General features: G+C 35.9%; 1 protein-coding gene across 1 annotated transcript in view; it reads right to left on the reverse strand.

Annotated features, from left to right (window-relative positions):
• Window positions 1-1201: 1201 nt before the first annotated feature.
• Window positions 1202-14185, reverse strand: part of SPDL1 (spindle apparatus coiled-coil protein 1) — a 28340-nt gene continuing 15356 nt past the window's right edge. Inside the window, exons 6-11 of the mRNA XM_065905528.1 lie at window positions 14066-14164; window positions 13849-13959; window positions 11564-11704; window positions 5879-5982; window positions 4882-5069; window positions 1202-1755 (exon numbers count right to left, since the gene is read on the reverse strand). Of these exons, the coding sequence (XP_065761600.1) occupies window positions 1217-1755; window positions 4882-5069; window positions 5879-5982; window positions 11564-11704; window positions 13849-13959; window positions 14066-14164 (1182 nt within the window). The 3' untranslated portion in view covers window positions 1202-1216. The remainder of the gene's footprint in view (window positions 1756-4881; window positions 5070-5878; window positions 5983-11563; window positions 11705-13848; window positions 13960-14065; window positions 14165-14185) is intronic.

Here is a 14185-nt window from a genome sequence, read left to right on the forward strand (position 1 = left end):
AAATTTCAACATGCTATTTGAGTCAAACAAGTAGCTGAACATTTGGTAGAATAATTTTTATTAAGCAAAAGAAGGCAGAAGAAGAAATGAAGACAACATAGTAAGATTTGCACTGATCAATTCTGGAAATTCACCTCCAGAAATATACAATGGTCAAGCACACAAACACAATGAATCACATATACACAAGCTTAACTTGTTGAATTCAATTCACAATTAGTCAAAACCGTGTGTGTGTCAGATAGCATTCATTTAAAGGTACTTTTTTCCTTCAGAATATTAAGCTTTTAGTTCAAGTGACTTATAGGTTATAATGCTATTACATAAAAATTCGAGAAATGGAGTAATACATTACTCCAATTAACAATAAAAGCTGCAATATTGTTGAAATGCTTTCATTGTTGAATACTACATTCAGTAAAATGTAAAATGTCTTACTTTGTACTTCTCCATTAAGATTGATGTAGTACCTTAAAGATCTAGTAGCACCTTAAGGATCTCCTTTCATAGCAGACAATCCAAGCTAACTATTTTCATACCAATATGCTTAATTTTAAAAATGTCTATTTATTGTAATTCCACTATCATTCCACTGCATAAAGACATCCTTCATCTTTTATCATCCTTTTTTACCTTCTCCATGTTCCTCATTCTCTTCTTTTTTGTCCACCCTTGGTTCTGCTACACACATCAAGAATGTGTTTGTTTTTACACCACCCTAACCTCAGTCACTGTACCTGCCTTTCCCTTCCACTCACTTTCTCTTACCTTCTTTCTGGCCTCTATTATTTTAATTTTTAAAAAAAGGACAAGGACCTTAAAATGTTAATTCCTACAGACATGTATGTCTGACACCTCCTCTTTTAGTCACAAACTCAATTATGCAGAAACTAGAGGCTTTGAAGTTTGGGTGTAAATTGAAAATGAATTACCTTTGATATTTTAAAATGTTAGAATAGGTATTAAAGCACATGCTTGAAGGCTTAGAATAAATAATTTCAAAAGCCATAAAAAAATTTTACCTAACAGTTTTTTGGAAGGCTGAAATTTCTTAAGACTAATCAGAAAGCCCTTTTAGGGGGTAAGGTAATTTTTCTTTCAGGTCACTCCTGAACCAGGAAAAAAATAACTACATTTATTCAAAACAACAAAACATTCAGAGATGTACTAAACTTGTGACACAGAAAAGTGTTACTGTTTAAAATAATTCCCTTTTTCAGTCTTTTCCCCTTGCAATCATCTTAGTCTTTCTCAAAGTTTTAGAAAATTGGAAGGTAGGTAGATGAAACTGGGGAATTACACTGCATGCAATACTAAGAAAGTAGATTAAGAAGCAGATAGCACAGTTCATGCAGCGATAGAGACGAGATGGAGAGGGCTGCTCGCTGCCTTGAAGGAAAGACGACACTGACCTGGGAGAGTTAGGGGTGTTTCCACTTCTTTCACTTAAGGCTTCCGGGTCAGCGGGAACTCCTGTAAGTTTCACACATTTCTTTTCCTTTTTTGGCTGAATATCCATGGGCAGATTTTTGTAAGGAGAGAGAATGACTCCTGATGTGCTTACAGAAACTGTCTTTTCTAGCTGCAAGTTGTTATCTTCCAAACCGTTAGAATAGGATTGTGCCTCCTCTTTCTGTGGTGATAATCTATAAACTTCTTCCCCAACAGCACTGGTGGTACATACAGCATTCGGAGCGGTTATATCCACAGGCAGGACCTCACGTCTCTTTTTGAGTACAGGCACTTCAATTTTCTCTGAGAATAAAAACAATTGAAAAATGTATCTAGTCAGTCAATATATCAAAGATACAATCAACATAATTATAGAACTAGCTATAAATGTATTTCTTTTCCTTTGTTTTCCACTCCTGTTTCTTTAAAACCTATTCATCTCCTTACTGAAATACACTGTCTTTAATTCTTTCTTTTTTATGGATTCCATTAACTATATCTTTTCAAGGTTATCTGGCTATAAATTTTTCCTTGGGACCTCAATATATTTGACCGTAGGAATGAACACTTAAATGTTTTCTTCTAGGCATACAAAAAAGATCTTCATGACCCAGATAATCACAATGGTGTGAACACTCACCTAGAGCCAGACAACCTGGAATGTGAAGTCAAGTGAGCCTTAGGAAGTATCACTAAGAACAAAGCTAGTGGAGGTGATGGAATTCCAGTTGAGCTATTTCAAATCCTACAAGATGATGCTGTGAAATGTAGTACTTAATATGCCAGCAAATTTGGAAAACTCAGCAGTGGTCACAGGACTGGAAAAGGTCAGTTTTAATTTCAATCCCAAAGAAAGGCAATGCCAAAGAATGCTCAAACTACCACACAATTGCACTCATCTCACATGCTAGCAAAGTAACGGTCAAAATTCTCCAAGCCAGGCTTCAATAGTACGTGAACTATGAACTTCCAGATGTTCAAGTTGGATTTAGAAAAGGCAGATGAACCAGAAATCAAATTGCCAACATCCATTGGTTGGATCATCGAAAAAGCAAGAGTTCCAAAAAAATATCTACTTCTGCCAAAGCCTTTGACTGTGTGGACCACAACAAACTCTGAAAAATTCTTAAAGACATGGGAATACCTGACAACCTGACCTGCCTCTTGAGAAATCTGTATGCAGGTCAAGAAGCAACAGTTAGAACTGGACATGGAACAACAGACTGGTTCCAAATAGGGAAAGGAATATGTCAAGGCTGTATATTGTCACCCTGCTTATTTAACTTATATGCAGAGTACATCATGCAAAATGCTGGGCTCGATGAAGCATAAGCCGGAATCAAGATTGCCGGGAGAAATACCAATAACCACAGATATGGAGATGAGACCACACTTCTCGCAGAAAACGAGAACTAAAGAGCCTCTTGATGAAAGTGAAAGAGGAAAGTGAAAACATTGCCTTAAAATTCAATGTTCAGAAAACTAAGATCGTGGCATCTGGTCCCATTACTTCATGGCAAATAGATGGGGAAACAGTGGTAACAGTGACAGACTTTGGGCTCCAAAATCACTGTAGATGGTGACTGTAGCCATGAAATTAAAAGATGCTTGCTCCTTGGAAGAAAAGCTATGACAAACCTAGACAGCATATTAAAAAGCAGAGACATTACTTTGCCAACAAAGGTCCATCTAGTCAAAGCTACGGTTTTTAGTAGTCATGTATGGATGTGAGAGTTGGACTATAAAGAAAGCTTAGCACCGAAGAATTGATGATTTTGAACCATGGTGTTGGAGAAGACTCTTGAGAGTCCCTTGGACTGCAGGGAGATCCAGCCAGACAATCTTAAAGGACATCAGTCCTGAATATTCATTGGAAGGACTGATGCTGAAGCTGAAACTCCAATACTTTGGCCACTTGATATGAAGAACTGACTCATCTGAGAAGACCCTGATGCTGGGAAAGATTGAAGGCAGAAGGAGAAGGGGATGACAGAGGGTGAGATGGTTGGATGGAATCACCGAATCAATGGATATGAGTTTGAGTATCGAGTTGGTGATGGACAGGGAGGCCTGGTGTGCTGCAGTCCATGGCGTTGTAAAGAGTCAGACATGACTGAGCGACTGAACTGAGGGTTATTATAAAAGTTGCATGGGGCTTCAGCATGGAAGTTAGGAAGGATATAGTGGATAAGAGTCGAGCAATCCAGGTACAAATCCTAGTGCTAACAACACTCAGCATCTGAGTGACCTTGGAAAAGTACTTAACCTCTCTGAGCCATTGTTTTCTTTCTTTTTTTAAAGCTTGAATAATAATAATCATTCACTGATCAACTACTAAGTACAAAGCACTGTGTTAACAGCTATATGCTTTTATACTTAAAGCACGAGCTATGTTTTTGTAAACTATAAAATGGGAATTAAACGCACTAATTGAGTGAACACTCAGTGTGTGTTATAAGGATTAACATAACATCATTCCATCCCTATGCAGGTTGAGATATACAGTCACAGAATAATCGTCCTAATACTTTTTCTGTTTTCCAAAACTAACATGTCTTTCATTTTCAAAATCAAAATAGTAATTAAGTTGGAGAAACCACAGTTGACTGTGGGGCTGGTGTTCCTGCTCTACAGTATTGCTTTTATTTATTTATTTATTTTTTACATTTATGTTTAATTGAAGGATAATTGCTTTACACAGTGTTGCTTTTAAATCATTATTTTTCCTTTCTCTTGCACTGCTCCTTTGAAATCCACGCCGTCGATATTCACTATACTTCCTTTTGCTTGCACTGTTTAGTTCAGCAGACCTTTGAAATTTGAAATGGATAACTCTTAATCAGGACAGTCTATTAATCAGAGAAGGGGAAAAAGATGAGAGAAAGAGAAGCCTTTTTAAACTATAAAGAAACCTTATTATTGCTGACAATCTCCCCCCTATTGTTGAGAATAACTCCTGTACCTGAAATAATGATGAAGAGAGAGTTATAGGCATGTGAACGGTGTAGGGGCAAAAATGGCTGAAAATGTAAAACCTAGAACATGTAACAGAACTTTTTTTGGCCTAAGAACAATCACATTCTTAGACTCCATTCTTTTAGGTTTTCTATGAACAATTACTATTAACTAATATAGCTCTTAAACATCAGTTACCTCAATAAAACTGAACTCTTTGCTTACATAAGATGCTGCAAACTTAAATGGAAAAGGCTCAAATGTTAAGGAATACTCATTTTATTCATGCACATCCAGTACACAGTTCTCTTTCCTACAAATTCTGTAGCAATACATTTATTTTATTAAGCATAGATACATAGTCACAAATTAGTTTGTAATGAGGTTTGCATTAAGCTGTAGAAAGAAAAAAATTGATATGATTTCTCAGAGCTTCTCATGATATAAAAGACAAAATATATGATACATGCATACCTTCAGGTTCATACTTCAGTTTCAGCTCATCTAATTTAGCTCTCAGTTTCATATTTTCACTTTGGGAAAGCTGGAGGCACCTTTCATTTAAAAAAAGTTTCCGCTCAATATCCAGAGCCCGCTGGCTCTCAAGTAATGCTTTCATTCGCTGGATGGACAATTCACCTTTAGTGTTTTCATTTTCTTTGCTACATTAATTAAAAAAAAAGACAGAATCAAGGAATATTAACATAACACATGAATACATAGTTTTAGCACAAACTATTTGTTTAGTTGCTAAGTTGTCTCCAACTTTCCTGTAACCCCAGGGACTGTAGCCGGTCAGGCTCCTCTGTCCATGAGATTCTCCAGGCAAGAATACTGGAGTGGGTTGCCATTTTCTTCTCCAGAGGAGCTTCCCTATCCAGGGATCAAACCCACATCTCTTGCATCTCCTGCGTTGGCAGGCACATTCTTTACCACTGACCCACCTGGAAAGCCCACAAATTGTTTACTATATTATATATTTGAACTCTTAGTAAAACATATTTCCCTGGTATTTTTTAGTTAACAAAGAAACAATTAGCAAAATAAGATTTAACAATAGCAGTTTCAAATAAAAAAATCTCATGCATTTTTCAAAGGAAATAGACAAAGAGGGGCATACCTTCCACATTTACACATGTATAAATAAACTCTTAAGTTTTAAATTGCGTGATATTTATTCTTTAAAAAATTAGGTTATAAGAACATTTTCTAAAGTTCTATATACTTGCTAATTTGAAAGGCTTTGGAAAAAACAAAGAACTAAAAACATTTAATTATTCATTGAAAGTATTTTTCTTCAATAACCAGTACGAATTGTATCTTGAATAAATATCATTTGCTGCACAGAGGTATTTTTTGTTGTTGTTGTTCTTTTCTGGAACTTTCTTTTGGCAATGTAAAGACAAAACTACCACCACTTATTATAAGCAAGTGAACAGAGTCTCCGTCTTTCTAAGCACCCAACACTTACTTTAAGTTGTCAAGCTTTATTTGAAGTAAATCTGTGTAATAGGTGACATCCTCCAGAAGAACAGAATTGGCTGAAGGCTTAGATTCCATACTTTCATATAAACTCTAAAGAAAACAACACTTCTTACTACTTAGATAATAAATTAGGTTAGCATAGGTTTATTAATAATCAGTTACCACTACTGAATGCTTACCATGTGGCAGGCACTGTGCTAAGCACTATCCACTTAACTCACTCACCTTCTGAAGCAGTATAAGAAGGAGCATTTCTCTCTCAGAGATGAAGGAACTGGCTCACAATACTACAGGCAAGTAGACTGAGAAGAGAGAATCTGAACGCAGCTGTCTCCACAGCCTATGCTTCTAATCACACCTGTGTCCTCCCTCTGGTTCCTCTCTCCTGGCTTTTAATATGGAAGAAACAAATACTCACTGGGAAAGTGCTGCACTCAATGCCAGCAAATCTACAAAACTCAGCAGTGGCCACAGGACTGGAAAAGGTCAGTTTTCATCCCAAGCCCACAGCCTTAATGCCCGCCTTATGAAAAAGCCATAAATAACAAAAATATGAAAAAGAGTGGAAATCCATATAGTTATTTTCAGTGCCCGCTCTTCTGAGATTCTGAAGGAATCTCTGTACAATTTCTCTAAGAAAAAAAATGTAAATCTGCTTAAAAATATGTAAACAAATTCAGAGATTGCAGGTAAAAGTCCTTAATTTAAAGCCATAATTTTCAAAGTACAGTGCAGAGTCTACTGGTGAGCCACATATACCTACCACTGATGTTTTTCAAGTTCAACCAAAATTGCAACCCTTTCAACAGTTCTTGTAAGAGAAAGAAAATTATATAAACTTAAAATTTTATACTAATAGCTAATTTTATAATAAATAGCTACAATTTAGAATGTTGAAGAGATTATTAACGTTTACAAAGTTTGTCATTTATAAGCTGTGATTAATTCTTTAGTGAGAAGATAGATATCTGTGCTCCCTAAGTTAATTTATAAATTCAATGTAATCCTAATAAAAATGCCAACAAACTTTTTTTTTTTTGAGCTAGATAAGATGTTCATCGGAAAAAACAAACATGAAAGGACAGAAAAAACGCTGAGAAAGAAAAGCTATGGTGGGAGAAGTGCCTTACCAGACAAAATATAACTATAAGACCTCTAAAATTAAAAGTATGGCACTGATGTGCAGAAAAGTAGGCCAATCAAATAGAATGGAAAATCCAGAAATAGACTCAAGCATATGTGAAAATTTGATATATGATAAAGATGTTATATTAAATCACTGCTATCAAGACTAACTTTTAAATAAATGATGCTGGGACAACTGGCTAGTTATTTGGAAAAGGTAAAATAAGATTTATATCTCACCCTATATACAAGAATAAACTTCAACTGAGATCAAGTCTCTAAATTTAAAATGTGAAACCATACAAACACTACTAGAAAACATGCATCAGTTTCTCTATATACCTATGCAAGTAAATACACCTAAGGAAACATGTTAAAATTCACTCATTATTACAAAAATAGAAATTAAGACTACAGTGAGATACCATTTCTCATCTATCAATCCAGCAAAAATTTAAAAAAATAATACATTCTATTGGTGAGGTGACAGAGAAACGAGCACTATGATACAATGCTAGTTTACTTTGACCCAGCAATTGTATTATAGGAATTATTCAGGATGATACATCTATAATAAGGAAACACACAATACATGCAAAATACACTTTGTAGCACTGTACATAATTGAAAAATACTGGAAATAATCTAAATACCCAGACAAAGGAGAATGTATGAGAATCCATACATCAGAATTCTCTCTTGCTGTTAATTAGGAAGATCTTTCTAAACTAGATGAAGTGATTTCTAGGTTAAAATAAAAAAAAAAAGGAAACTATAAAAGACTATCTGTGTTATGCCACATTTTGTTCAAGAAATAAAAAGGGAAAATAAAGCCTACATAAAGCTGCTCTTTTTGCAAAAAGGAACAGAGCATGAGTAAATCAGAAACAAATTGGCTACCCAAACAGGTGGGATATAAACAGAGTGGAAGGAAACAGGAGACAGGCAAAACTCTTTACAGTTTTTACTTTTAGAACCATGTTAATGGTTCACATGCTGGAAAGAGTAAATAAATAAATTCAACAAGGATGGACAAAACCTAACTATTTCAGATGAACAACACACTCATAATTGGTAAGGGAAAGTGCTGCACTCAATATGCCAGCAAATTTGGAAAACTCAGCAGTGGCCACAGAACTGGAAAAGGTCAGTTTTCATTTCAATCTCTAAGACAGGAAATGCCGAAGAATGTTCAAATCATGTACAATTGCACTCATTTCACATCCTAGCAAGATTATGCTCAAAATTCTTCAAGCTTGGGTTCAGTAGTACATGAACCGAGAACTTCCAGATGTATAAGTTGGATTTAGAAAAGGCAAAGGAACCAGAGATCAACATTCGCTGGATCATAGGAAAAGCAAGAGAATTAAAAAAAAACCCATCTACTTCTGCTTCATTGACTATGCTAAATCCTTTAACTGTGTGGATCACAAAAAACTGTGGAATATTCTTGAAGAGATGGGAATACCAGACTACCTTAACTGTCTCCTGAGAAACTTGTATGCAGGTCAAGAAACAACAGTAAGAATCCAATGGACTGGTTCAAAATAGGGAAAGGAGCATGTCAAGGCTGTATATTGTCACCCTGCTTATTTAACTGTATGCAGAGTACATCATACGAAATGTAGAGCTGGATGAAGCACAAGCTGGAAACAAGATTGCTGGGAGAAATATCAATAACCTCAGATATGCAGATGATACCACTTAAATGGCAGAAAATGAAGAGGAACTAGAGAGCCTGTTACTGAAGGTGCAAGAGGAGAGTGAAAAAGCTGGCTTAAACTCAACATTCAAAAAATGAAGATAAAGGCATCCAGTCCCATCACTTCATGGCAAATAGATAAACAGTGGAAACAGTGTCAGATTTCATTTTCTTGGGCTCCAAAAATCACTGTAGATAGTGACTGCAGCCACAAAACTAAAAGATGCTTCCTCCTTGCAAGAAAAGATATGACAAATCTAGACAGTGAATCAAAAAGCAGAGACATCACTTTTCCGACTAAGGTCCATTTAGTTAAAGCTAAGGCTTTTTCAGTAGTCATGTACGGATGTGAGAGTTGGATCCTAAAGAAGGGTGAATGCAGAGGAATTGATGCTTTCGAACTTTGATGCTGGAGACGACTGTTGAGGATCCATTGGATAGCAAGGAGATCAAACCAATCAATCCTAAAGGAAATCAACCCTGAATATTCATTGGAAGGACTGGCGCTGAAGCTAAAGCTCCAATACTTTGGCCACCTCAGGTGAAGAACTGACTCATTTGAAAAGACCCTGATGGTGGGAAAGATTGAGGGCAAGAAGAGAAGGGGTGACAGAGGATGAGATGGCTGGATGGCATTGCTGACTCAATGCATGTGAGTTTGAGTGAACTCAGGGAGATAATGAAGAACAGGGAAGCCTGACACGCTGCAGTTCATCTGGCCGCAGAGTTGGACAAGATTTAATGACAGAACAACAACCAAAATTTATGAACATAGTATTTTGACTATATACCCTCAAGTTAAAAACAAAAAGAACTGCAAACAAATCCTGAACTTTAATGAATAATTTCAAAACTATATATATTTTAAGAATGAGTAAATAAGCAAATATATTGAGGACAATAAGAGCCAGGTTTTTCACTGTTGGAAAAAATGGGGTAGGCAATGAACCCTGTGGCACCGGACTCAAACTGGAGTTATTAAGTATGAAATCAAGGTTTTATTATGTGTTTATGTGTATATATATATGCATGTAATACACAAAATTGTTTACATGAAACATTCCTACACATGCATATAACACATACATAAATACACTAAAAATATGGACATAGACTTCCAGTTCTGTCTGCTAAAAGAATCCAGAAGTGATGACATTTCAGTAGCAATAAGCACACTCAGTGCCCAGATCTTGGTTTCTAAGTGCCCTTCTTTACTGAAAGGAACCTATGTTCCTTGAAGAAATGTTGATTCCAAGGCTAGGAATATTTTGTTGTGCCAGGGTAAGGAAGTACTCCCACTGGTCAAATCTGGGACAGAGTAAATAAGGAAGTTACAGACTATAGTCCATAGGATAAAATAAGAATTTATAAATAAGTGAGGAGAAAAGCTCTTTTTAATTCATTATTCTAACTGAAATTATCATTTGGCAATCACCACAGTAATACCTGTTTCAGGCAAGAATCATCAATGGATGTTCAAGTATAAGGGGAAATAGATATATACCTGGCCTAAGTAACTCCCTATGAAATATTTAAGGTTAATGTTACCTGTTACAGTACAAATACACATCATGTGCCATCTGATGTGACATATTGAGAAAGTATAACAATACGCCTGGAGTGTTCCCATCAAAAATACACTGTTGTTGTTCAGTCTGAGTCGTGTCTGACTCTGCAACCCCATGGAATGCAGCATGCCAGGCTTCCCTGTTCTTCACTATCTCCTTGAGTTTGCTCCAACTCATGTTCATTGAATTGGTGATGCCATCCTACCACCTCATCCACTGCTGCCCTCTTCTCTTCCTGCCTTCAATCTTTCCTAACTTTAATTATAAGGGCCTTTAGAGTCTTTAAAGAGATTTGACAATTAAATACAACACATGATCACAGACTGGACCCTAGAAAGGAAAGCATCTGGTCATTTTTGTATTCCAGGAAGGACATTAGTGGTAATTCCTAAACTGTAAAAGGCAGCTCAGCTAAAACTATGTATCAATGTTAGTTTCCTGATTTGACCATTGTACTATGGTTATATAAAAGATAAACTTCAACACTGAGTAACAACTTAAGGGTAAAGGGATACCTGGTTTGCAACTTACTCTCAAATGTTTCAGATAAAAATGTATATACATGGAGAGAGAGAAAATAAAAATGCAAATATGGTGAAACTGACAACTGAGCAATCTGTAATAATTTTACAACCTTCCTGGTGGTTTGAATTTCAAAAATTTTGAAATAGTTTACTAAAGACTTGTATGAATTCCAGTTGCCACGTAACACTGGACAATGTGACAAAAATCTTACTTTGCATTCATCAAAAAATAGAGGTAAAAAGCACCAAAAAAGAATTACTGGTAACACTTGACAGGAGGAACAAATCTCATTGACATAATGTTGAGTGGAAGACAAAAACAAGAGTATGTAATGAATGGTTTCATTTATATGAAGTTCAAGAGTACTTGTACATGTAAAGCTCCTACAAAGTTAGAAGGTAGGAGTACTCACTCAAAAGGGACATGGCAGAACTTTTTTGGAATGCTAGAAGTATACTATACCATGAGCTGGGTAATAATTTAAGGGGGTCACTGAGTTGTACACCTAAGATATGGGCGCTTTGAGTATAAATGAGTTAAAATTTACAATAACAACAACAAATCTTTTGATTAAAAGAAGCAGTAGTCTAAACCACTGAAAAGCAAAAGAAACTGGAAGAAAAAATTAAATATTGGTAAATCTCAATAGAAACTATAGATTAATTACATAATAAAGAAATCCTTTCAAGTTAAAAGTAGCAAGATATTCAAACAAAAAACTGTTATTTTTTTAAAAGGTGTTTACACATACCTTAAATTTCTCCAGATTCCTAATTTCACCTAAGAGATGTTTAATTTCACCATTCTTCTGCTCCAACATGGCAAGCAACCGTTCCTGCTGTTCAAATTCAGCTTGAGACCCTTTCATTTGTAGCAATGTAGCGATCTGTAACTAGAAAAAAAAAAAAAATTCTCCCCCATAAAATTGAGTGGGGGAGAAGATTCTGATAACTATATTTTTGTTACAATTCATATTCTGTACTATATACTACTTTGGTTTCATTTTAGAAGCTAAACAAATTAGCTGTATCTAGTTTAATACTCTTAATAATTTGAAAATATTTATTTCAGATAGCCTAGTTACAGACATAACTCTTTAGTACTTATGCATTGGTATCTGAAGTCCATAACAATTATCTGTACTTCTGTGAAACATAGTTGAACTGCATGGCTCTGGTCTAGAAGTCACCAGTTAAGTGGTAAGAAACCTGGTGGAATGCCATAATGTACTCACCACATGCACTCATTAAGGGTCTGGTGCAGTTCCTCAAAAATTTTAATGAAATTCAGTAGTATTCAGTGGGGGAAATTATTAAGCTACTCACATTCACAAATGTGAGTTTTACAAAGGACAAGGATGGAAAGCAAAGGTAAAGAGCAATCTAAGGATCTTGAAGCAAACTTCAATATAAACTTATGTTTTAAGAGCAGCCATCAACCTACCTAATTATGACTCCACCTAAACTTGGAGGTGCACAGCAATCAGAAGGAAATTAGCTAAAACCTAAACCTAGCATTCCTTTCTGACTTTGGAAATTTCTGCAGCTTTAAAAAGTGTGAATTAGTTAAAATACATTTTTGAGTACAGCAGTGATATGAAGTTGCAGCTATGGTTATAAGTAAGAGACAAAGAAGACTTTTAACATTTTTAAGGATCCACTTTTCGCTCCTGCTTCATATTGGAATTCCCCGGTGGCTCAGATGGTGAAGCATCTGCCTACAATGCAGGAGACCCAGGTTCAGTCCCTGGGTCGAGAAGATCTCCTGGAGAAAGAAAGGGCAACCCACTCCAGTACTCTCTCCTGGAAAAGCCCATGGATGGAGGAGGGAGGTAGGCTACAGTCCATGGGGTCGCAAAGAGTCGGCCACGACTGAGCGACTTCACTTTCACTTTTTCACTTTCATACTGGAAGCTAGACACATCGATCCCCCAAAATTCAGAATGCTACCTGTGTCTAAAGATAGTTTGGGGTAGAACTGTGAGAGATTAATAACAATAACCCAACAAATACAAAAAGAAAACAAAGAGCAAATATGAGAAAATTTACAAAGAAATAATACCCAGATGGGGAGAGCCAAGGTAAACCAGACAGCACAACTGTAATCCTCAGAAATAAAAGGCACAGTTCTTGTCTATTAAGTCAGCACTTTCCTATTTGCCAACCATGTAAGCACGCTGCTGTGCCCTCACTTAACTCCAGGACGACTCTTAAGAGGCAACTTCTATCACCTCTATTTTACAAATGAGGGGACTAATACTTGAAAAATAAACATGCTTGTCCAAAGTCACACAGCTAACAAGTGAGACTAGGATTTAATCCCAAGTTCATCTGATGCCAAAGTTTAATCACTGATCTTTCCTATTTCTTTGGTAGATCTCATCATCCTTAAAAGAGGCAGGAAACCTTACAGACTTCTATTAAGCATTACCACTTCAGGAGAGTTAGGCACAACAGATCAGGAACCTAAGGGCTGGCACAATACTGGAATCTAATTTCCACATGCTTTTCTGTTACCAGCCGTTTGACAAAAATGATGCCCAACAAACCTTAAAATTAAAAGGGCTTATATGCATGACTTGAGAAACTCCAAGGAAAGGAAATTCAAACTTCAGTCTATAAATAAGCCTTTGTGGGAGAACTGAAGAATGGTGAGAGAGCTAGTTTTAGTTGAAGTAGACATTTCAGGGCTACCCTCAGAAAGAAACCAGGCCAACAGTACGACAGAAAAAATTTTTAATACTTGATTTTTCCCATTACAAAGAAAGAGCTAATGGCAAGGCTACTGAGTAAGAATTAAAAACTCAAGGCTAGTGAGTAATAATTAAAAACTCAATCAATCCATGGATGTTACATGTACCACTAAAATCTACACAAAATTAAATGTTTTTAAATAAAATATAAAAGGGATCTCTCATTCAATTAAAAATTTTTTTTCTAAGGTCATGTAGTTCTAGAAATAATCATGTAAGTGTATTACTTGTACAAGTCATACTGATACAAAATAAGGTTTAATAAATCTTACACCGATTCCTACCTTCATTCTCTGCATCCATTCTCTATTAAATGCATTTTGCTTCTTTAGTGACTGATACTTGACTTTCATGCTGATAAGCTGACGTTCCATTGCTGCCCTTCGATCCTCCACCTAGAAAATAATAACATGTTTAATTATGCTTTTATTAAGCATATGCCAATTTAATTTATGCCAATTTAAATTATGCCAATTTAATCAATGGAATATTTATATGTACCTCTGCAAACAAAGAGCTGCCTTTACTGTTAGGGTCCAAGGCTTGCTGGAGGGCCTGGTCTAGCTGCACCTGAAGGTCCTGTTTCTCTACACGAGCTTTCTAAATTCAAAAGAGAAAACA

This window comes from Muntiacus reevesi, chromosome 14, assembly GCF_963930625.1.
Source record: "Muntiacus reevesi chromosome 14, mMunRee1.1, whole genome shotgun sequence".
Lineage (NCBI taxonomy): Eukaryota > Metazoa > Chordata > Mammalia > Artiodactyla > Cervidae > Muntiacus > Muntiacus reevesi.